Source organism: Prionailurus viverrinus, chromosome C1, assembly GCF_022837055.1.
Source record: "Prionailurus viverrinus isolate Anna chromosome C1, UM_Priviv_1.0, whole genome shotgun sequence".
Classification (NCBI taxonomy): Eukaryota; Metazoa; Chordata; class Mammalia; order Carnivora; family Felidae; genus Prionailurus; species Prionailurus viverrinus.
This window is the reverse complement of record NC_062568.1, coordinates 92,975,501-92,999,951: the sequence shown is the minus strand read 5'-3', so window position 1 is coordinate 92,999,951 and position 24,451 is coordinate 92,975,501. Positions and strand designations below refer to the sequence as shown.

Below are 24,451 nucleotides of genomic sequence, written 5' to 3'. Positions count from 1 at the left end.
AGACACTTTTCCAAAGCAGATATCCAGATGGCCAACAGACACATGAAAAGATACTCAATGTCACTCATCATCAGGGAAATACAAATCAAAACCACACTGAGATATCATCTCATGCTGGTCAGAGTGGCTAAAATGAACAAATCGGGAGACTATGATGCTAGAGAGGATGTGAAGAAATGGATCCCTCTTGCACTGCTGATGGGAATGCAAACTGGTGCGGCCACTCTGGAAAACAGTGTGGAGGTTCCTCAAATAATTAAAAATAGAACTATCCTATTACCCAGAAAGAGCACTGCTAGGAATTTACCCAAGGGATACAGGAATGCTGCTGCATAGGGGCACTTTTACCCCAATGTTTATAGCAGTGCTTTCAACAATAGCCAAATTATGGAAAGAGCCTAAATGTCCATCAACTGACGAATGGATAAAGAAGATGTGGTTTATATATACAATGGAATACTACTTGGCAATGAAAAAGAATGTAATCTAGCCATTTGCAGCAACATGGATGGAACTGGAGGGTATTATGCTAAGTGAAATAAATCAGGCAGAGAAAGACAGATACCATATGTTTTCATTCATATGTGGATCTTGATAAACTTAACAGAAGACCATGGGGGAGGGGAAGGGAAAAAAAGTTACAGAGAGGCAGGGAGGCAAACCATAAGAGGCTCTTGGATACTGAGAACAAACTGAGGGTTGATGGTGGGTTGGGGAGAGGGGAAAGTGGGTGATAGGCATTGAGGAGGGCACTTGTTGGGATGAGCACTGGGCGTTGCATGGAAGCCCATTTGACAATAAATTATATTTTAAAAAATGAATATGGATGAAAAAAAAGGAGAGAGACAGAGTGAATGAAGGCAAGAGTTTCTTGGATATAAATTGCACACTTAAAAAATTCCTGACCTTAAGGCCATATTATAGATTGGAAGGCATTAAGGTCTTCATGAATGTTTAAAGTGACAGCATTCCACTGAAATTTAATTCCAATCTAAATTGAGAATATTTACCTTTGATATAGAATATCCTATCTACATTGATAAAGTTATACAACAAAATCAAAAGCCAATTATCCACAAATGTTCATCTGTCACTGTTTTAAGCCTAACATTTTTCATTACATATTTATTTGGCTCTTGTATTTTTCAAGTTACTTTCTTTATGTCAATGAGAGTTAAAAGCCATGCTGGTTAAAGTCTTGCCAAATAAGCACAAAGCTAACCCTAGCTAAAAAAAATGTACAGCCCATGAATTTTTAAAAGTTCATACATAATATATCATAAAAGTAGGATGAATAATATAGGACATGGGCTTTAATAAAAAGCTCCTTGACCATTTCTCAGAGACTTTGAGATGTAATCAATACCCAAAAAGGTATCTTGGGGACAAAGTCAAGATTTATGATATTTTTGCCAAGAGTGACACTTTCTGCTTACTCTATCAGCTGGGGGACATAATATTGAATTTCAGAGAACACAAGAAAGGAAGGTATTTTTATCTGCCTGACAATGCTTCAAGGATGCGCTTTATGGTTCACTTGTGACATCATATTTGATGGAAGGAAAATAACCTGAACAAGCATTCTGAAGGCAAGAGGGAAACTCACATGAAACTCAACATCAGTTCGTGACTGCGTCAGACTTCGGCTTCTTTCCACGTCTGAGAGCAAATCTCCAGATGAAAGATCTAAGATGCGTGAGTGAAGTTTCTAGGTAAAAAGCAGAAATGTTGCACAGTGGTGATTTAATTGTTTGTTTCCAAATCCTGGCTTGGCCAGCTAAATCTCAAAGGAGTTGACATTTCTGGATTAGATAATACATGTCCTAACCCAAAACGTTTATTCTAGTTTATGAGCAAGCCATATGTATGTATGTGAAAACTATAGCTTATAAATAGTAATCACACTCTCACTGTCTGTCAGTTGTGCTGGAAAGTATTAGTAGGAAAAAATATGTAGGAGGAAAAATGTGAATCATCCAATACACTTACTGGCTAGTATGAAAAATAACTTTCAATATTCACATTAGAAAACAATCACCATGTTAACCTTATTATGTTGAATAGTGGTTAAAATCTGAGCAAATAATTATAAAAGTGACCTTATTTCTAAACAGCATTGATCTTGTAAAATCTTCCCTTGGATACATTTTAACTCAAAGTCATTAATGTCATCTGTTAGGAACAATTAATGTGAATAGAAAATAATTGCATCTGGGAGCTGGGGACGTGGAGGATTTTGCGCATTAATATTCACATGCTATTTGATTATATACTCAATTCTTTATTTCAGCTTTGCTTGGGAGGCCTGCTAAACCAGGGACATTTCACTATATTAATCTTTATACTAATTACTAAGGCTTTTCTGTGGACATTAAATTTGATCTGTTTAATTGCAAATACAATAAAACTCATGATTTATGTCTAATGTTTCTGCAAGGCTGATGACATTTTAAAATGGTACTTGTAGCCTGATTTGTCTTGGTTACAACTTTTGTGACTTCAGACACTAAAAAATCGAATTGAGTAAGTAAATAATGTGGCTAGGCGTGCCTCCCTCACCTCTGAAAAGTTTTTCAATTACTTTTTCTCCCTGGAAAGGCCTTGCTGCATACAGATGTTGATCCAGGAAATGTCTGAGCTTCTGTGTCACTAATTAGTGTTAGGATCATCTTAGAGTACAGGGGTGGCCCCACCGGTCACTCTGTTCTTGCAGATGTGCCATTGTCAGCAGGGACCCTAAACTCCACTAAAATGAGGCACATTCACTACGTTCTCCATTTGACTCCCCTCGGACTGAACTTGCATGACAGCCCCTATGTGTGTGGTTAGTTGGCCACTCAACGAACATGCCTTCAGCACCTGCTGGAGGATGAGCACTGAGGTAGAACTGTGCTGCATCCCTCAGCAGGAGGGCATATTTTCTATTATGGATCATTGTCCTCCTTCCCAGTGAAGCTCTAAATCACTATTTTCTTCAAATCAAAAAAAAAAATAAGTTTTTTAAAAATGTTTATTTATTTTTGAGAGAGGGAAGGAGAGAGGAAGACACATAATCCAAAGTGGGCTCCAGGCTCTGAGCTGTCAGCACAGAGCCTGATGCGGGGCTCAAACTTACAGACTGTGAGATCTTGACCTGAGCCAAAGTCAGATGCTTAACTGACTGAGCCACCCAGGTGCCCTAAACTCTATCTCTACCCCCACAGTGGGGATTGAACTCACGGCCCTGAGATCAAGAATCGCATGCTCTACCAACCTAGCCAGCCAGGCGCCACCCGCCAAGCCCCCCCCCCCCCCCCCGCCAAATTTTTTAATGTTTACTTATTTTTTAGAGAGAGATAGCACAAGTGGGGGAGGGGAAGAGAGAGGCAGAGACACAGAATCTGAAGTAGGCTCCAGGCTCAGAGTTGTCAGCACAGAGCCCGATGTGGAGCTTGAACTCATGAGCCATTAGATCATGACCTGAGCCAAAGTCAGATGCTTAACTGACTGAGCCACCCAGGCACCCCCACTGTTTGCTTTAGACCAATACTTGTGCTTTCCTCAATCTGTGTTTGTGGGGCTCCTTTGATCAAAAAGGGCATAAATTTTAAACCAGCTTCCTGTTATTTTGAAAATTCTAACTTTTTCAAAAGAGCTAAGACATCAATAGGTCACTAGAGTCAGGATGTTGTTTCTGTGCAATTTTTAGAATCCTTAGCTTGAGCTCCCTCTAGAAACTGAGTCAGCTGGGGGCAATAGTCATTTAATCCCCGGGACCTACCACAGTGTGTAATAGTAAGTAGCGAGTACCCAACTGATGCTTGTTGTAGTCTATAAAGAAAAAGATGTCTTTGTATTTTTTCTACCCACATATACATTTTAAAGATTGAGAGACTGCCAAAAGAATGATAATGTTCTGAGACATAAGGATCCATTTATCAATATGCAAACAGTCCAAGTTATAGGAAATGACATTCAAGAAAAGAAATGATGATTTTGAGTGGTATATCATGTGATATTGGGGAAGAGTCCTTCTAGGTTAGCTATCTGATGTAATTTGGTTCATGGTTGCTCTTCACTCCTTATCAAATATATGATGTCATCCTTTGCTTTCTGTGTGAATCTATGTATGTATAAATGCATCCTCCTAAATGATGTTATATTTTAGCAGTTTATATCCAAATGCTCACTTCCCCTCAATTGAAATTAGTAACATGGTGTGGGAGAGGGGGCAGGTCCTAGGACAAGGGGCCAGGTGATCTGAGTTCCAGCTCTAACAGTTTTACCAGATCTTGGGAATGTAACTGCATCTCTGTCTCTGATTCCTTGCTGGGTATGGAGGGATGGAAGTGGCTACTTAACCTACCCCACAGGTAGGGAGAGGTGTTGCCCTGGTTAGGAACAAAAACAGACAGGACAGTGTGCGGAAATTCATACAGCCTTACACCAATTACTGGTCAAAACTGAGAGTTGTTGGGGCGCCTGGGTGGCTCAGTTGGTTAAGCGTCCGACTTCAGCTCGGGTCATGATCTCACGGCTCGTGAGTTCGAGCCCCGCATCAGGCTCTGTGCTGACAGCTCAGAGCCTGCAGCCTATTTCAGATTCTGTGTCTCTCTCTCTCTGACCCTCCCCCGTTCATGCTCTGTCTCTCTCTGTCTCAAAAATAAATAAACGTTAAAAAAAATTAAAAAAAAAAACCCTGAGAGTTGTTGGTAGGTAATTTCTTAAATGCTAAGGTACACATGGATCCTCTGTTGTTAGAGTTTCCACACATGTAAGGCATATTCCACATATGCAAATACAAATTGACTTGGGAAACAAAATCTATTTCTGTGTTAAGGCGGTAGGCAAGAAAATGGTGGGTAAATATCATCTTTTCACACAGTTTGCCTTAAATAACCAAGAAAGCTCAAAAGTCCATATATGTTACATTTATTTTTTGTTGTTGTTACATTTCTTATAAGAAGATTTTTTATGAAAGGCTTATATCTTCACATATGTATAGGTATATGTAACACCCTAGTGAACATATTCTCATGGACACGCACATACAAGGTGTACAAGAGAATAAGCACATCACTTTTCAAACTGGTACTGTGATGTTATCTGTGCTCAGTAACGATCTTGGCATGGAACACCTGGGTGGTTCAGTCAGTTAAGCATCCAACTTTAGCTCGGGTCGTAATCCTGCGGTTGGTGAGTTTGAGCCCCCCATCGGGCTCTATGATGACAGCTCAGAGCCTGGAGCCTGCTTCAGTTTCTGTGTCTCCCTCTCTCTCTGCCCCTCCCCTGCTCACATTCTATCTCTCCCTCAAAGATCAATAAATAGTAAAAATAAATAAATAAAGATCTTGGTGCAAAGTAGGTAGAATATAGGTATGGGGAATTCAATTAAAGTTATTGTCAGAAAGAGTATAACTGACAGGAGAATACTGTGACCTCTTGAAAGAAGTCTCCCTGCTTAGAGGGAAAATTCTCAGCACATACCTATCTATAGTTCATGTTCACAGCTAATGTCCAACTGGATAAAATCTCTCACCTGAAATAATTCAAACTTAGAATTTTTAACCTGAAAATCGAGAGGAATCTTGGATTGAGATGTGAGTTTTTAAATGTTTTAGACATGAGAGGTAGCAAGATTATTCAGTAGAGGTTTAAAATTGACCTCACATCACCTCTTATATTATCTCAGTAACTTAGATTCCACTTGGTGTTAGAAATACAGATTCCCAGCCTCACACATTTCCAAACCAGAGGTCAGTGAGATCTGTTTGCTCAAACGCTCCCTTTGATGGAGACAGTCTACCCCTCCCTTCCTTCCAGACTGGAATTATCCAGTCCCTCTCACTTTTGAGCTGATGCTTTTGTCTCTCTTCTCATGGCACACCTTTGGTGCTCCTTCCCACCCACCTAAAAACCTGCTCATACCTCAGGATTGCATTAAAACCCTACCTGTAAGGTTGTCTGTCATCAGCAGCCCATACTGGATTCCACACTTAGCCAGATGATATCCCTGGCCCATTTTGGCCCTGAACCTGAGGGCCATGATGGCTGAATGGCTCCTGTATGTAGGGTCTATTTTCCTAACAGGGTGATCAGCTCTATGAGAATGCAGGTCAAGCCCTGTATTTCTGCTTTGTCCCTGTGGCAGGGACTGGCTAAGTGTCATGGAATGGATTTCCTCTTTTCTCTGGGCACATAGTTAGATGGCATTTCTCGGCCTCCTTTGCAGTGAGGTGTGGCCATGTGACATAGTTCTAGTCTGTGGAGTGTGAACCAAAGTGATGTTGTTCCTGGCCCAGGAATACCTTTGGTGTGTGGTGTGCTAGGCCCTTTCCCCTCCACTGTTTTGATGCAGCCAACTGAGCATAGCAATCTTGTAAACCATGTGTTAAAGATGGAGCCACCAGGGAGAAGGAATTTGTGTTCCTGAATTGCTGACTGAAAGGGTACCACCTAGGGACCAGAGATAACTTTTTGGACTTTCAATGAGGAAGAAATAAATGTGTACTGGGTTTGAGCCATTATTCACTTGGGGGTTTGCTATCATGATTAATACTAGCCTGGCTGAGATAGTCCTCCTCTGAGATAAGCACTCTGTAACATACAGGATAGCCACTCCATCAGTCAGTCAACAAACACAGATTCACACACACACATACACACTACACATACAACACATACATAGTCACACGTGTATATAGGGTTAGGTCAGCAGGCCAAGGGGACTTCTCCCCCTGAGGACTTTCAGCTTCACAGGGAAAAGGTATGCTTTCTGTCACTATGTAGAGACAGGGGTGGGGATTTATGTGATGTGCTAAAGTGTATTGCAATCCATAGTCAGAACACTCCCTCATGCCAGTATAAAATACCAAGCTCAGCTCTGGGGGGCCTGGTGATGCTGGGGTGGCTAGTGCCAGAACCACACCGGGTCACTGATATTTGGTAGATGACCCTGTCTTGGGTCTGCCCGCAGTATGTTCTCCGCATGGTTCTGAATCTGTAATTCAAAGCAGAGAAATGTTCCCTTTGACAGACTGTGCCCAGGGCCAGCTGCTCTATATCTGGTGGGATGAGGGCAGAGTGGCCCCTTCAGAGCAGCAGATACTGATTTGGCAGCTCGCCAGTTAACGATGGTAGTGGAGACTGGACGTGGCGGTGCACTTGGGCCTTCAGAGCTGGGCTGGGGGACCAGTTTCCCTTTTCCTGTTTCTCTCCTCACTCACGGAGCTGCAGTTCTCCGGCGCTCAGTGAAGACTGCATTTAATAGAATTCTGCCTCTGGGTTTTTGCTGAGGATGGAAATGAGGTCTTCACTGTAAGGCCGCTGATTTCTGAGGTCAGGAAAGCACTGAATCCTCATTTAGTGGCACAAGGTGAGGGTAAAAAGTATATCTTTATCTGAGAAGTTTGGGCAGCGTGGGAAACCAGGCTGGAAACATCAAGTGGAGCAGGGTGATAGAGCAGGTTCTGCGTCCATCAATGTACTTCCTAACGTGTGAAAAGGAGCGTGTGGGTTTTTCATGCCAAGATCTCAGAAGTTATTAACTCAGTGTAAGATGTGAAGAGGAAAGGGCTTTTCTTCCTTTAGTCTGATTCAGTGAGAGAATTATTCTAGGCTTATAATCACTCATACAATTTATTCTCCCCTCTAACTATGAAAATCCAAATATCTGTAAAAAAGAGATGTTATGGGAGTGGATATGGTATACATCTGATTAATGGGTTCTACCAACATGAGTAATTTAGGCTCAGCAGCAGAGGTAGAAGTGAATTAGTGTTTTTAACGTGATTTGCCTCAATACCCTTGATTTACTTGACCTTGGTAGATACTACTGTGTGGATATCCAGAATTCTACTTCAGGCCTGTTGTATATTCTCTCCAGAGTTGCTTTTTTCTCTCTGTGAAAAAAGTCTCTCAGTTAAAGGGGATAGCTTCTGTGCCCACAATTCCTGAATTCCTGTTTTATTTATCAAGTGAAAAGGTCTGTTAATTGCCACACGAACTACTGCTAAACCTTCTTTAGTGACATTTCCCTGAATTCTGTTCACAATATGCTCCACCCATTTGAAGGTATCTTCTACTCTCAAAAGTGCATGGCAGGATATTTAGAAGACAGACGCAAGAATTTTTCAAAATCTGCCCCCTCACCATTGGCATCTTTAACTGTTCAGCATCCGGCCCACGAGATGGGATATCAGGGCGTCCTCCTCCCTTCCTCCTGCCTGCTCCTTTGCTGCGCACTGCTGCTCCCACTCTCTTGGCTAGCTGCTCGTTTGAACTTGGACTTTTTTAAGGGATCACCCTCACTTGCAAATCTAGTGGCCTGGATCCTGGGCTGATTTCTCGAGTGGAAGAACTCATTGCTTTTTCAGCTCCAGCTTTGTTTGCTGATCACCCTGACTCCACTTTGAAGAGCTCATCTCAACTCACAGCCTCCAGAAAGCTTCCTCGAGCCCCACTCCTGCTCCCTCAACTCAGCCCCAGGTTGGCCCTGGGGCTCCTGTTTCATCTCCTTTAATCCCACCACGCGGGAAGCAAGTCTGGAGTGCACTATTATGAAAGCCTCTGAGCGTCTTTTGATACTCCTAACTTCAGACGATTTCCTGCAATTTCACCACCTTTCTGGATAGCCTCTGTTACAGGGGCAGAAAACACAAGTGGTGGATTTGGTATGTTTAAGAGACATGTTCTAAATATGGCTCTGAGCTAGACATAACCAGGTGAATAAGCTTTGTTCCTCCTGTTGGATAACAAGGCAATTTTCATAGGTATGTGTAGGCTCCGAAAGGAAGTTCAAAGAAATATCAATAGTGTGGAGACTGATTAAGATAATTTCTCCTTGGAAGCTTTACTCACCAGATTATTATCCAAAAAAAAAACAAAACCAAAACCAAAACCAAACAAACAAAAAAACAAAAACCAAACCAAAACAACCAAAAAACAAAGCTTTACTTTATGCACATACTTAGACTTAATATTTTTGCCATATTCAGGAAATGTGATTTTTCATCAGCCCTTCCAGATACCATCAGGAGAGCAGACCCCTGGTTCACATGTTATAGGTTTTATTCCGTTTCATTAAGAATTTATTATAAAACAGAATATGACATAACTGTATATTATATAACTGAGTATAAATGATCATTTCTTAGATTCACAAAAATTTGAGCCTAGGACAAAATCTTTCTGGATAAGAGCTGATGTTTAATTAATTATGCCATTATTTCCATTTTGGGATACAAAGATAAAACATAATATCTGCATTCAGCCACCTTGCTGATGCGACAGAGTATGGTTTTCAAATGTTCTCCTGGAAGCTTTTTAAAAAACACTTTCACCAAGATTTGATCTCACTTCAGAGTCTGAAATTTTATCTCTCTCTCTCTTTTTTTTAACCATATACAACAGTTCTTGCTGCAATTATATTTTTCCCGACAACTTCTAGACTTGCCCTGAATATCAATCTTTAGATGCCCTGGGTACACTCTGTTTCACTCTGGATGCCTCTGTAAATGACATGGTCCTACATCCTCTTTTCTACTTCTCTGGGATCGAAGGTTATAAAATACTTTTGAAACAATTATTCCAGAGCTATATTCAAAACCTTCTTTAAGGGTCTCTGCTACCATGACAACCTGATTATCTGGTGGCTGCCTAAGGGAGCATTTGGGTTTGGTGACTAGGAAGTTCATTTGGGCACTTCTGCAGCTTAAACTGATGACTGGAGTATCTCAAATCTGTCCTGTCCTCTGAAACTCCATTAACAGTGCCCCGAGGACCCACAGGGTGAGAACCAGCAGGAAGATGAATGGAGATGAAAAGAGCAGACCTTGCCCTTGGGAACCTCCACTCTAATTAGTTCAACAAGAAGCATTTATGAAGCATCTACTGTGTACAGAGTCCCGACTATGAACTAACAACAGACTCAAGGAAGCTCATTAGTGGAGCCCACTCAATATCAATGAAGAGCCCACAGAGATGAGACAAAAAAAAAAAAAGAATTCTTAAGGCAGAATATGCAAAAGAGATCATGGTAGAGTAAGGGTGATGCGGAGGCAGAAGTGGGGAGGGATGGGGGTCAGCCTGGTAACACAGTTACATATGAGTAAGATAATGTTCTGTGTAATAAATGTTCACACAACAGGGGCTTAGTTCTCACTCTCAAGCTTCCAAACCTCTTGGTCTCTTTATAGAAAACAACAACAAAAAAGATTCAGAAATATTTAATATGTAACAGCGAAGTGGCAGAATGTTGGGAGTGTAGGGTTAGGGGTTCCACAGCAGGCCACCTGTGGGCAGGTGGGGAGCCAGTTCCGAAGAGTGATTCACACTTGCTTGCCTGTGAATAATCTCAAGACTCTCTGAAGCTTTCCTTTTGTGTTCTTCCCTGACTCTGATCTGAGACAGGAAATGATTCAGCACAGCCTGAGCCTATTCTGGGATCTAAGAGATACAGAAGTGCGGTGAAACTTCCATTTTTATCACTAATTACTTTAACAGGTACTTTAATAAGTGCTTGCCAATTGCCCCTGCTGTTTTGTAAAATTATCTACACTGCATTTTACATTTTTAATCAAACTTTATTTTTGAGAAGTTTCCTGTATTGCTGAAGCTTTTGCTTTTTACATGTAGGGGGACAAATTTTCCCTCTGATTTCATAGAACTAAAGAAATTAGGCAGGGGTCGGGGGTAGGGGGGGGACCTGGCCTGCTATTTTTACCAGGCCTATTGGAAATTATGGTGGTGGCCACTGGAGTCGAACACACCATTTCTCAACGTTCATTTATTTTTGGGACAGAGAGAGACAGAGCATGAACGGGGGAGGGGCAGAGAGAGAGGGAGACACAGAATCGGAAACAGGCTCCAGGCTCCGAGCCATCAACCCAGAGCCCGACGCGGGGCTCGAACTCACGGACCGTGAGATCGTGACCTGGCTGAAGTCGGACGCTTAACCGACTGCGCCACCCAGGCGCCCCAAACACACCATTTCTTAGGAAGAAATGAATCACTTCCCGCCCTGTGGGGCATGAAGGCTCTGTATGAAGTCTCTGCTCTGAATCTCTATCTCATGGATCCTCACGCTAAATGTGGAAGAAGTTACTATCTTAACTTTTAGGGATGAAGAAATTCAGGTAACCAAATCTAAGGAAGGGATCCAAAGTCAAAAGGTTATATTCCAGTAAGAAGTAGAGCCAGGATTCTTTCTCAGATATGTGTCCTTCTAAGTCCAGACTTCCACATTCTGTTTGCTTCTCACGTGAAGAGAGGGAATTGTTCTCTTTTGCAAGGTGAGTTGTTTATTTCTGCCTAAGTGTTTAGCCCGTAATTTGGGTCACTCCCATCAGTAGCTGTAGACATTTCCTGAGCTGTGTTTAGCATCAGGTATGTCTTTCACGTATATTATTCTTTGAAACGCTCATTATCACCCATAGTAAGGACATCATCATTCCCATTTTATAGGTAAGAAATTGAGGTACAGAAGCTAAAAATCTTGTCTAATGTCACACACATAAATAGTATCCCAGGTAGTATGAGTGCAGGGTTCATTCTCTTAATTTCTATAATTGGAACTGGCTTATGATGGTTCGTTATATAAAATTTACAAAAATAACAATACAAATTAATTAGACAAGACAAACCATGTAAGATTAAAAAAAGAAGTACCTCGAAGTATAATGTAATACCTTCCCTTACTACACTCAAACATCATTAATTCATTTATCAAAAAACATACTTTCATTATTATTATTTCATTATTATTATGATCAGTAATTTTATTGGTACTGGTGATGTTTTTATTTCCTCTTTAGAGCTCCACATTCTTTCTGGAAAACACAATTTTGTATATAAATTTGGATCTGACTTAAAATAAAACTAACGAGAAAAACAGCAAACATTTATAGACGACATGCCAGGTGCTGTGCTTAGTGCTCCTGTTATTTTTTTCTAATTTAATCCTTATAATCACCTCATGAGGTAGAAACTATTATAACTTTGATTTTTCAAATGAGAAAATTTAAAGAACAAGAGCAGGTGAGGTCCTGTTCAGTCGGGGATTTGAACCTGGACTCATATGTCACGCCTGCCTGTGATAGGGTCCCCTCCCTAAGGAAAGACACAACACAACAAAAAACCTCAAGGCAACCTGGCTATACGCATACCTGACAACATCCCTCACGACATTCTAACATGAGACCACTTAATCAGACCACATGTTTGTGTGTTACCATATATGGGAGACAAAGAAGTAAAAAAGGTATTAAAAAACTACGCCACATGGCATTCAGGGCTAAGTTTCTAGGGTGTCAACCCAACTGAGCCGTACTGGCACAAATAAAGTTACTTCCTGAAAAGAAAAGCCTCCATGTCATGACTCTGTGCGAGAATCCTGCCACATGACCTTTTAGGACACCACATTCTCTGCCACTGTGATGTCTTACCTAGGACACAATGATGAACAAACACAGTCCCCACCCCCAAAGGCACAGGTAGGAAGACAAGCCATCAGGCACCCTCACTGTCATGTGCCATGTAAATCTCAGCAGGAGGCTCCATGGAGGCTTTCCTGAGAAAAATAGCTAAATCGAGAATGTAGGAACAAGAAATGATGACTCAGGTGAAGGAGCCAAGAAAGGAGGGGGAGAAAAAAAAGGCCATCTGGGCAGAATGTATGCAAAGGTCCAGAGATGAAAGAGTGTGACATCTTTCTGCAAACAGTTGAGCAAGACCATGGAGGCAAAAAGATGAGAGAGACATCTCAGCAGTAAGGAACCTGTGGCAAGTCATACAGTGAGTAGTAGTAAGGGCTCGGACTTGAACTCATCACTGTCTCCAAGGCACATGCTTTCCCCTTTATCCCTTTGCCAGGCCCACATTTTTTCCTAATGCTGAACTTAGCTGTGGCCTCCGTTACTCTTATCTATGTAAACAAGCAAGGCGAGGTCTATAAGAAGGGACTGGAAGGGTCCCTGGAAGGAAATGCAGACACGGTGGAGACACACAGAGCTTCTGTGCCTTTGAGGGGTGCTTCTTGGTTGCAGGGAAGGCAGGGGGTTCAACCTATGATGCTTACTTCACCACTGCATGCTAAAACTGTGCAGATTGCTGCTAGCACTACAGAGGTCTCTAATCGCTAATCAAGAAGATAAAGGGTGACTCCCTTGGTGAACCAAAAGGGTTCATTTTCCAGGCTGTTGGCAAGCAATCATACCTGGGCCCTACTCTCTTCTTGCAAGTACAACAAGGAGACATCAAAACAAAGAGTGCCTAGCACTAGAAGATTAAACTCCAAGGAAGGGGAGAGGTCTTGTTGGTGTTTTGGAAGCAAACAAAACAAAAAACCAAAAACCAAAACAAAACAAAAAAACAAAACCAGGGGCGCCTGGGTGGCGCAGTCGGTTAAGCGTCCGACTTCAGCCAGGTCACGATCTTGCGGTCCGTGAGTTCGAGCCCCGCGTCGGGCTCTGGGCTGATGGCTCAGAGCCTGGAGCCTGTTTCTGATTCTGTTGTCTCCCTCTCTCTCTGCCCCTTCCCCGTTCATGCTCTGTCTCTCTCTGTCCCAAAAATAAAATAAAACGTTGAAAAAAAAAACAAAACCAAAAAAAAAATGGAGAATTATATATAAGATGTGTGCCTCCTTACATTATTAAAAGAAAGCTGAGAACAAGTGAAATTCAGAGTTTGGGAGATATCTGCTGGGGCCTTCACAGACTATAGGATTCACCCTCATGGCACTTCCTGGCATGGAGTCTAGCGTTAAGGACTAGATCAGACGCCCATGAAAATGACTTTTGTGCTATGCACTCATCTGCATTTTATAGGCCAGTGTCCTTGTTCTAATAGGACAAGTTCCTGGAGTCCCATTCATTTAATATTTGTGAAGATGTATTACGTAAACTCAATTTCTGGCTGAACGTTCAACGAGGGCCCATAGTCTCACTGCCCCTGATAGTTAATACTAAGTTGTACATTATCAGGTTTCAGACTTATTACTTCAGTTTGCTTTATAGGCTTCGTTGCCACAGATCCACATCAGTTTCCCTGTGGCTTTATCCCCACAGCAGTTTTTTAAATCCACTGTTACTTTACCCCATGGTAAGAAATGCCTCATGGTGTTACAAACAAGCTGTTGAAAATTGTTATTTATGTGGCTCCCTAATAGCAATTTGAAATATAGGGCATAAAATTACTAACTTACAATACTGTTCAATATTAACAGTGGGAAAGGTAATATGTTAAACAGACATTAAAGGATTAGCTGTAAAATACATTTCACTAAGCTAAATCATTTCTTGGCAAATGGCAGTTTTCAGCTATTACGTAGGATTTATCAAGTCAAGTGGATTTATTTTTATTTTTCTATTAGTTTGCTAAATATATTCTATATTTAAATTTCAATCTTGTGGATTTTTTTCCCCGGCATATTAAGAGAGGCTGTTGAAAACAGAATGTGAAATAGAAGTGATGCCAGACTTTCAAGTCAAAATCGCTCCTTGGTTTCTCCAGCAAATCCTCCAGCAAATCGACTAAAGACTCAAACGTAACATCCAAGAGAAAAGTAAATGGATATGATTTTATAAACATTTGTATGACAGATTAGGGAGTTACAACTGCATCAGAGAATACAGTAAAAAGGCATGTTCTCCACAAGACATGAAACAGTGTTTCTACACTTTTTCTTTCTTTCTTTTTTTTCTTTTTTTTTTTTTTTTTTTTTTTTTGCTTCAGACAACACTTTGTTCTAATCAAGCATGTTCAGTAAACGTTTATGTATTTGTGAATCAGGCACAGAGGAAGAAGGTGGAAAGAGAGGAAGAAAGTGGAAAGAGAAATTCCTAATCTCCCAGGGTGGAAATTGTGAAGTATTAAATGGATATCCGATGCATAAATACCAATAACATAATCTGTCTATTTTCTTCTGAGACAGTCACCAGTTACAATAATCCTAAAATTATCCCATCTTCTCAAATCCCTCAAGATTTATTAATTTTCATAAACTGCTTTGATGGAAACTTTCTTAAAAGATGCAAAGTAACCTTTCTCGAGCTCTCCTTTTACTTCAGATCATGGACAGCATTTTCAACCTCAGAATACCAAAAGTGAGTTCTTACTTTTCAAAGGAATTGGTTATGGATCTATAAATAACTATTACAAAGAAATGTGCATTATGGAGCAAAGAAACTGCTCTTATACTCATTTGAGAAATGATGACAGGATCCAGATTCCCAAGAAGTAATTATTATTATAAAATTAAGGGTCTGCTTTGAACACTTGTTAATCATTAGCTGGTTTTAAAGACAAATTTTTTTTCCCCAAGACTGTGAGTCGCAGACTATAAAGATTTCTCCCCAAATGTCCCTGTTAATAATTCTAAATGGCTTCAAAACATTTATTACATATAAATCTTTACTTTTTTTGTTCAGCTGTTTTATGTGGGATGGTAAATTTCTTTTCATAAATACTTTTATATTGATCAAAAACTAATGGAATAAGACGCCCTCCAACTTGAGTACATAAAAATACAGTCAGCGTGTAAAATGTGAGTCACTTATTCAGAAAGCTGACGGTTGGTTCCCGGAAGATGTCACCTAGCCCAGCAAGTCACTGAGCTAGGCTAGCATGGAGTCCGGGCCCACGCACTGCGGCCATGTTCATCGCATCACCCGGACACCTCCATCAACTGGAATCCAATGAACCCCAACCCTTGATTAGCTGACTTACTTATTATAACCTTTTTAGCTGACATATTTAAGACAAAGATGATCAACAACTAGAAAACTAGCTTTTAAACATTCAGGATAAATCCTGGGTCTGAGTTTACACATTAGCTCCCTTCCCCATTTGCCACATCCATAACCAGGGAGGCAAGGCTGGCACGAGGCCAAGGTATGATCCGGTTTGGGTTCAGATCCTGGCTTTGTGTAATTTAAGGCAAGTTACTGTACCCTTTGAGCCTTAGTTTCCTTTATGGATAATAGTAACAACGTCAACTCAAAGGGCCTCATTGCAGATTTGATGTTCAAGAGAAGGAACTTTGGAGTTATAAGGTTGTGGTAAGAATTCAATTCACCAAGGGGTTTGGACACATGAAATGCTCAACAAATGTTAGCTATTTTCATAACCATCAACAAATGTTAGCTATTTTCATAACCAGTGACATAACTTGCGCAATGCAGGGAACCATTTGTAAAAAAAAAAAAAAAAAAAGATACTAAGAATTTCACAGTGGTGACAGAACAGTATTACATCAAGCACAGGGCCCTTCTAGCCCCTGTGTGACTGTACAGATTTGCACCCAAGAAGTCCACCCTGGCTCTTATCTTCTCTGATTATTTATTATTAGACTCGGAAAGATACTCCCAGACCAGAAAAAGATCTGGTTATGTTCCCTTTGCTAAGCTTGCTGAGGTAAGAGTAGACTTGAATCTTAACATAATTTTCAAAGACAGAATAGCATGATTCCCACCCCCTCTTGCATCTACCCTCAATTAGTGTCAGTGCCAAAAGTATGCCTGATAGTATAAACCAAAAAGAAGTCCTGAGACAGCTTCCTAATATCATTTCCAGTGAAAAGCCACCATTTCGGTAGCATGTAGGTGATGGTAATTTGCAACACGAGACCCCAAACTCCAGAAAATGCCAATAGCAGGGTATCCAGTTGAGATAGAAAAAAAAAATACACAGAGCAAGGGAGAGTGTGGTCAATATTTCTTGGAAAATCAGTTTTGTCAATTCTGAGGTAGCTGCTTTATAATCAGAATGTTATGTAGGAGTGGCTTGTTCTAAGTCCCTCCTGTTTCCACTTATTTCCTTTCCTGTTCCTACAGGAAGATTGCCCATATCCTGGAAAATGCTCCTGCCTGGACAGGAAACATGGGAGGAATCCCTTGCTGAGACATCAAGATGGCTCCAGGTGAAAGTAAGCTGAGCTGTGTCTTACATTCACATTTTCATTTCTGTGCCCACCCACCTGACTTTCCTGTCCCACTCTTTATTTTGTAATGTTTATTTTTGAAAGAGAGAGAGAGAGAGGGCGCATGCATGAGTGGGGGAGGGGCAGAGAGACAGGGAGACATAGAATCTGAAAGCAGGCTCCGGGCTCTGAGCTGTCAGCACAGAGTCCGAAGCAGGGCTCGAACTTGTGAACTGGAAAATTATGACCCGAGCTGAAGTTGGATGCTGAACTGACTGAACCACCCAAGAGCCCCATTTCTTGTCCTACTCTTTAGCAACCCCTTTGTCATAACACTCCCTGATGTTCCCAATCCTGAAATTCACTTATACTTGTCCTGTTGCTATTCATGGTCTCTAACATGACAGAATCAAGGAGCAGTTCTTAGTAAAAACCATAGGCAGACAAACAATGAAGTTATATAAAATAGCAAATAATGACTTCAGAATTCTACCCATATAACCTTTCCAGATAAATCTCTGAGAACAGACAGTTTCCTTTGCCACTGCACTATCTAGACATGGCCTCCCAAAAGATACATATAAGTCACAGCACCAAGTTTCTCCTATTCCCCTCCCTAAACTGTAGTGGGTAGCTGTAATTGCTAAGTACAAAAACAGCTATTATTATATTATACCATGTGGTACCACTATCACATATCTCTCAATATGAAAATCCTTTAGCAATGTCCAATTAACCTTAGACTGGGCCAAGACAGACTCTGTCATGTGCCAGCAAAGAACCATGTACCCTGCTGCTGGTCAGTGGAGTAATTGTGAACCTCTTAAATAATTTTTTCACATTTACTTCTTGAATCTGTCACCAGACCCTAGAACCCTCTGAAAGAACTAGGCAGTTTTCAGTACGATCTCATTATTGACATTTATGTTGATTGATGTTGGCTCTTACAGAATTGGAATCTGCAGATCAATTTCCTTATTAGATTCTTTCTCACTGCTGCCATAATCATTTTATCACACAGGCTGCTGCTATCAAATGCTGCTTTGTCACTATGTAATGGGACAAGCCAAACCAGTTCCTCTAGTCTGTTACAAGAAACAGAAAATTCTCCTGGTTTTAAATCTGACTTTCCTCAAATTTTAAGAAATTCCCGGATAATTATACTTGAACATCCTCTTTGTAAAAACTATGCCCCATGGAGGAACCAGTGATAATCTTAAGGTAAATGCACACAATACTACTTAGAACCATTTGTCCTTTCCTCTCAGAGACTGTCCAATGTCAAATTATGAAACAGGTGCCATCCACATGGTGACTTTTGCCAGCTAGGTAGAGCAGGTGATCATGTCAAGGTCTCTGGTAGGCTTCCCCAACCTGGCCAGGTAGTTTTGTGTAAAGGGGGAGAAACAAACCCTCCAAAGTGCTTCTAGCCCCACAAGTGGTCATCACTTGTAAGAGAGCTAAGAAAACAAAAACAAAAACAAAAACAGGGTGGCTGTCATCAGAGGATGCATCCCTACTCTAGAGAGAACAACTCAAGGGTATTAAGTAAACAATGCATGGGAAGAATAAATAATCATCCTTGTATCTACACAGGCCTGCAGTTCCTAGGAAATATACAGACTCTCGGGGTTCCTTAAGGTGAGAGCTCAGAGATCCATGAGTAGAATTCAGAGCCTTTGTGAACTTGGAGGAAAAAACAATGCATCTTTAGTTGCACCAAACTTGAACTAAAATTTAACATTTCCGGGGCGCCTGGGTGGCTCAGTCGGTTAAGCGGCTGACTTTGGCTCAGGTCATGATCTCGCGTTCCGTGAGTTCAAGCCCTGAGTCGGGCTCTGTGCTGACAGCTCAGAGCCTGGAGCCTGTTTCAGATTCTGTGTCTCTCTCTCTCTGACCCTCCCCCATTCATGCTCTGTCTCTCTGTCTCAAAAATAAATAAACGTTAAAAAAAATTAACATTTCCTTCAGTTATGAATGTAGGCATGAAACTACAGTGGTATTAATTGGTGACTCTGTCACTACAAGAGATCACAGACATCTTCATGTCACATTACAGTTGTAGTAATATCTCTAAATATTATATATTGGAATCATTACATAAGAACTAAGTTAGAACTTCCATTTGAGCTTTTTATTTCATGCTTTAGGAATGAAGCTCATCTTACATATTTTTCAACACCTTAGTAATGGCACCTCAGTATAATCGGTTTCCTTTTATAATCCCATGTCTTCGTGCATGTAATAGCATTGTTCTGAGAGGGGACCAAAGGCTTCTCTGGTCTAAAAAAAAACTGGGCCATGGCTAAAACATGGTTATCAGCCTCAATTACGTCACTACTCCCGAACCCTCTATCTCACATCGTTTGTGATGTGGAGACCTTCTGTTGTGGCTCTGACTTCCCACATGTGTGAGGAAGAATGGGTGGATTTCAGCCATCCTGGGTCCTGATGGTTACCTCCAGCACCTGGTAATGCTGGCTCTGGTTGGGCAAGGAACGTACATTAATTTGAATCTCCACTAAAATAAATGAGCTTTTTTTTCATTGCCAAGCTGAGCTCTACAGCTATGATTGTTATGTATCGCTGCAATCTAGGCCTTAATGGCATTTTAGCCCTGTGGTGGGTTCACAGAGAAACTATTTTCAAACTTCAAAAGGCCATTAAAACATGTGCAGATGTCTGGAAAATTAATACTATTATCTAACTCTCACCCTTTGCCTGTAGGAGGTAAGGAAGAGACAAGGCTCAATAAAGATATTAGAGATCAATACATGGTCATAAAGCAAAGTGCTGTCCTTCCGGGGAGTGCGGGTGGTGACAAGTAAGGAAGCCGACAGTGCTTTTGAAGAGATTTTCTCATTAGATTTTTTGTCAAAGTCATTCACGTAATCTATTAAAAATTTAAAGAGAGAATAGGGATGGCATGGAAGGTAGAAGAAGGGAGAAAGAGATAAAGATAATTTTCTGCTACCCTACTTCAATTTTGATGTTCAAGGTCCTGAGATCTCAAGAGTGGAGGCGTTCATTCATTCACATGACAGAACCCGGATTTGTCAAGGTTAATGTTGAACAAGTTACAGTTTCTGTTCTCAAGTGTTTTGAATTTGAGAGACTTTAGCACATTCTGTAAATTCTCAGGATACAGAGATATTCTCATAGTTTCAAGGCTTTTATAAAGTTTTTAGAACCATGGTCTCTTTTCTTCCTTTTTATCATTTTATTTCTAACAGATTTTATTCTGTAAGTGTCCCAGCTACCCCAATAAAACATGAAAACAAGACTTAATTTTTTATCACAGAATGGAAGCTTTACACTTTTATTAAAGAATTTCTTTTAGAGAGTTCTTCAATATAGAAAGAGGAAAGAGAAAGAAAAATGTTTTAGAAGACATTTTCAGCAGTTTTTTGTCTGTTTTCTCAGATGGATGGAGCTGACCATGGGAAATATACTGGAAATTCTTAAAGCATTATATGGAATCATCTCTACAGATAGCCCTTCATCAAAAAACCTGAAAACATTAACAGACTGTCGGTAGCGCATCTGTTTAAATTCAAGAATAAAGAAGACTGTGTCAGCCTTAGCCAAGATTGCACCTACCTGTAAGAAACAGAAAAACTGACTCTAAGGGGCTTAGACATAAACAAATCTTGGGCATCTGTATTCTTACAAAGCAAGAAGTTCGGAGCTAGGTGGTCAATGAGATTACGGGGGTTATTTGTTAGTACATCATAACCTAACTTATACTGACAAAGCAAGCTCACATGAAATGACACCCAAAAGACCTGTGGCAAAGGGTCTAAAACAGGAGCATGTATTAGCAATCTCTCAACCATATTTTAATTTCACTGGGGTAATTGTGGGTAACACATCCTTCCAAATGGAAAGTTTTCCTTTTCAATTGCAAAATAAGGACTCTCAGGATTGCATTCAGCTGTCAACAACAACAACAACAACAACAACAACAACAACACAAAAAGCCTGACTTACAATGTCATAAGCTTATAGTAGCGTTTATATTTCTCACACAGCAAGATGTCTGGAGGTAGGCAGTCCAGAGCTGGTGGTGTAGTTCATTCATATCATCAAGAAGTCAAACTCTTCTCATTCCTATCTTGTTCTGCCATCTTTTGTGTGAAGGCTCATGCTAAGATAGCTGCTCTATTTCCTGGCATTGCCTCCACCTTCCAGATAGGAAGAAGGGGTAAGCATAAATGAACACTATAGCTGTGTTTCACCCCTTTTATCAGGAAAACAAAAGCTTGCCATAAATCCCCACAGCAGATTTCCACAAAGGTCTCATAGGCCAGAAGCAGGTCAACCTGGACTCTCTTAGTACAAAGGGAAGCTGAGAAACAGCATATTTGTCTTTCTAGTATCTGGGGTAGAAGAAATAAGGAAGAAAGGTGTCAGCTGAGTGTGGTGGTCATGAATGCTACTTACTAAATATGTCCAATTCTCTTTCCTTCTCGGGACACGTCTACTTGTGTTTCTTAATGCCTCTATGGTTGAGTGGGGCCTATACTTAGTCTGACCAAAGCATTTTTTTTTTCTTCTTTTTTTTTTTTTTAAGATTTTTTCTTTTCAACGTTTATTTATTTTTGGGACAGAGAGAGACAGAGCATGAACGGGGGAGGGGCAGAGAGAGAGGGAGACACAGGATCGGAAACAGGCTCCAGGCTCTGAGCCATCAGCCCAGAGCCCGACGCGGGGCTCGAACTCCCGGACCGCGAGATCGTGACCTGGCTGAAGTCGGACGCATAACCGACTGCGCCACCCAGGCGCCCCTGACCAAAGCATTTTTAATAGTGATGTGAAACCATCCATAGCTCTCTTCTTCTCAGTCTGGTGATTGGCAATGTTTGAGATGGTGGCTACTCCATCAGTAATGTCTCCTGAGTGTCTAAGATGTGTGGCTGGCTCCCGTGCTGACCTACAAAAGTAATCTAGCATAAGAAACAAATCTTTGTGTCTGAAGCCACATATATTTTGCAGTTGTTTGTTACTACAGCTTACCATAGACCATCCTGACTGATTTAATGAGTCAACTTAAAATGTCAGCCAGAAGGAACAAGTTTGAGAGGCAAGTAGTCTCAGGTAGGCCAATGTCTTAGAGATCTCTGAAGCAATACTGATTTCGGTGGGATGATATCCTGAGGCCAACTTTCTCTACTTCAAGCACAGTTAAGTGGTCTTTAATTCATACTGTTATAGCTGTCCTTGTACTGCCCATGGGACATAGACAAATTATCCCTCTCTCCTGTGTCTCTACACAGGTGAGTAGCTAATGAAACATAGCGTGTTCAAGGTAAGCCACCAAATTTAATATGAACTTCCAGGATGACCACCCACAAAAATTTAATGTATGATAATGACAGATGGCATAGTTTATGACAAGCCTAGTTAATGATACAATTCACATGTCTGCATTGCTGAGACTGCCCTTAAGAGGAAGCCAAAAAAAAAAACTAGGGGTGCAGGGAAGTGACTAAGAGTTAAAGCATTAATGGCCTCTTCAGTTACACTAAGAATCTGATTTTATCTCTGAATATACTATTTCACAACCTCAGCAAAGTCAATAGAAATTCATTCAGTAGTGACAGGGCTTTTCCACAAGGACTCCAAAGCCACCAGTATCAAGCCACTGTAACAGAGGCAAGTCATTTGGGAGAAGAAAGGGGACATTAGAAGACTTTAGTACAAAGGAGGTGGATTGCTTGACTAGCTGTTTCAAGTTTCAGTGTTGCTCATGTTTCATTTTAACTACTACCCCTGGTCTTACCATGGGATGAGAGAAGTAAGCCACATGGATTTGCGCCAGCAAAACGCTTAGTTCCACAAAAGATAGCAACACTGAATCTTCCACAACATGCTTCTGTGCTAAAAGTCACTTAACATAACTTCAGGCTCATCTGGATGGAAATGCGTGGAGAGTAGGGGGAGCAACAAGGAGAGTACTCAGTGGCTACAAGTGTCAATGCTGATTCGGTCCCTTCGATACAGTCATGTTCCAGTTCGCACTTGCAAAGGTCAAAGGTTAGTTTGAAAACAGCAATGGAAGAACAGAAGGTCATTGTCACGTAATGCTACACTTCCATGGGAGCTTTCAAGTGCTCCTTTAAAAGAAGGTATGTGAGGGGCCCCTGGGTGACTCAGTAGGTTAAACCTCTGACTTAGGCTCAGGTCATGATCTTGCGATTCATCGGTTTGAGCCCCACATCAGACTCTGAGCTGTCATGGGTTAGAGCCCCGAGTCAGGCTCTGTGCTGACAGCTCAGAGCCTGGAGCCTGCTTCAGATTCTGTGTCTTACCCTGTCTCTGCCCCTCCCCTGCTCACATTCTCTCTTGGTCTCTCAAAAATAAATAAACAAACCTTAAAAGAAGGTGTGTGATAAACTCTTCCTTTTCTAAACTCCAAGTACACCTTCCCTGCATGTGTACCTGCCTCATTTTGTGTGTGTGTGTGTGTGTGTGTGTGTGTGTGTGTGTGTGAGATCTTCAAGTATGAATTTTTAAAGCAAACATAAATATTGTAACTTTAGGAGCATTAATAATAACGGTTATAGCTATAGTTCCTTCTAAATATTTCAATGGATTCCCACTCTTCCATAAAAAAACATAAACCCTTTAAATCTTCGAATCATTTAATTTTATGTATTCTTTTGGTATTTCATTTGGGAGTTATGGGGTGTGAAATATGCACCATGATGAGAAAACAATTAACCAGCACACCTGTTGTTTATGCATATCGTATTGAAGAAGGGCCAGCTGGAGCTATTATTTTAATCCACAGTATGGTGTCAACCAGGGGGCTATCAGAGGTGACCTGATGACACTGAATTATACTTTCATTTGTATTACATGCCTTGCACTTGGCCCTGATGCTGGAATGATACTTCTCAAGTTAAAATTGTGTCTTTAACTCATAATTAGTGAGATTTTCAGATTTAGTAGAAAAATTAAAGTTCAGATTTACTACAGAAGTAGTAAGTGATAGAATTGTGTGTTTTTTTTTAATTTTTTTAACCTTTATTTATTATTGAGACAGAGAGAGACAGAGCATGAATGGGGGAGGGTCAGAGAGAAAGGGAGACACAGAATCCGAAACAGGCTCCAGGCTCTGAGCTGTCAGCCCAGAGCCCGATGCAGGGCTCAAACTCACGGACTGCGAGATCATGACGTGAGCTGAAGTCGGACCCGTAACCGACTGAGCCACCCAGGTGCCCCGTAAGTGATAGAATTGTATTAATAACAGAGAAATTGCCATTTATTATATTATTATAAAACAGGGAATTCACAGGTAAAAAGGTAAGGAAAAACTGGCCATTCTAGATTTGTTCCTAATATAAGAGGAGAAACATTCTGTTTGCTACCTTTCATTAACAGACTGTTGATAGTAGATGGAAGCAATGCCTATTTTAAAAAATCTTAACCTCTGCTTTAAAATTTGATTTGGGGCACATGAAACCAATAATTATACCTCTGGCATGCTAAATGTAGATATGTGGGGGTGGAGGGTTATTTTGTTTAAGACAATGGTTTTCAATCTATCAAACC

At 40.9% G+C, this 24,451-nt stretch overlaps 1 protein-coding gene and 1 long non-coding RNA gene across 7 annotated transcripts in view; one reads left to right on the top strand and one right to left on the bottom strand.

Moving 5' to 3' along the window:
- Positions 1-24,451, bottom strand: part of NCKAP5 (NCK associated protein 5) — a 969,870-nt gene that overhangs the window by 130,669 nt on the left and 814,750 nt on the right. For all 4 annotated transcript variants that reach the window (XM_047870291.1, XM_047870290.1, XM_047870289.1 and 1 more), the window contains one exon: positions 1,607-1,708. In XM_047870291.1, the coding sequence (XP_047726247.1) occupies positions 1,607-1,708 (102 nt within the window). The remainder of the gene's footprint in view (positions 1-1,606; positions 1,709-24,451) is intronic.
- LOC125172361 (uncharacterized) lies at positions 12,460-20,477 on the top strand. 3 transcript variants are annotated; one of them, XR_007154707.1, is made up of 4 exons: positions 12,460-12,771; positions 14,960-15,080; positions 16,809-16,900; positions 20,318-20,477. It is a non-coding gene; the product is annotated as an uncharacterized LOC125172361 (long non-coding RNA). The 3 variants fall into 3 exon arrangements; XR_007154706.1 differs by lacking the exon at positions 14,960-15,080; XR_007154705.1 differs by lacking the exon at positions 12,460-12,771 and having other exon boundaries at positions 14,822-15,080.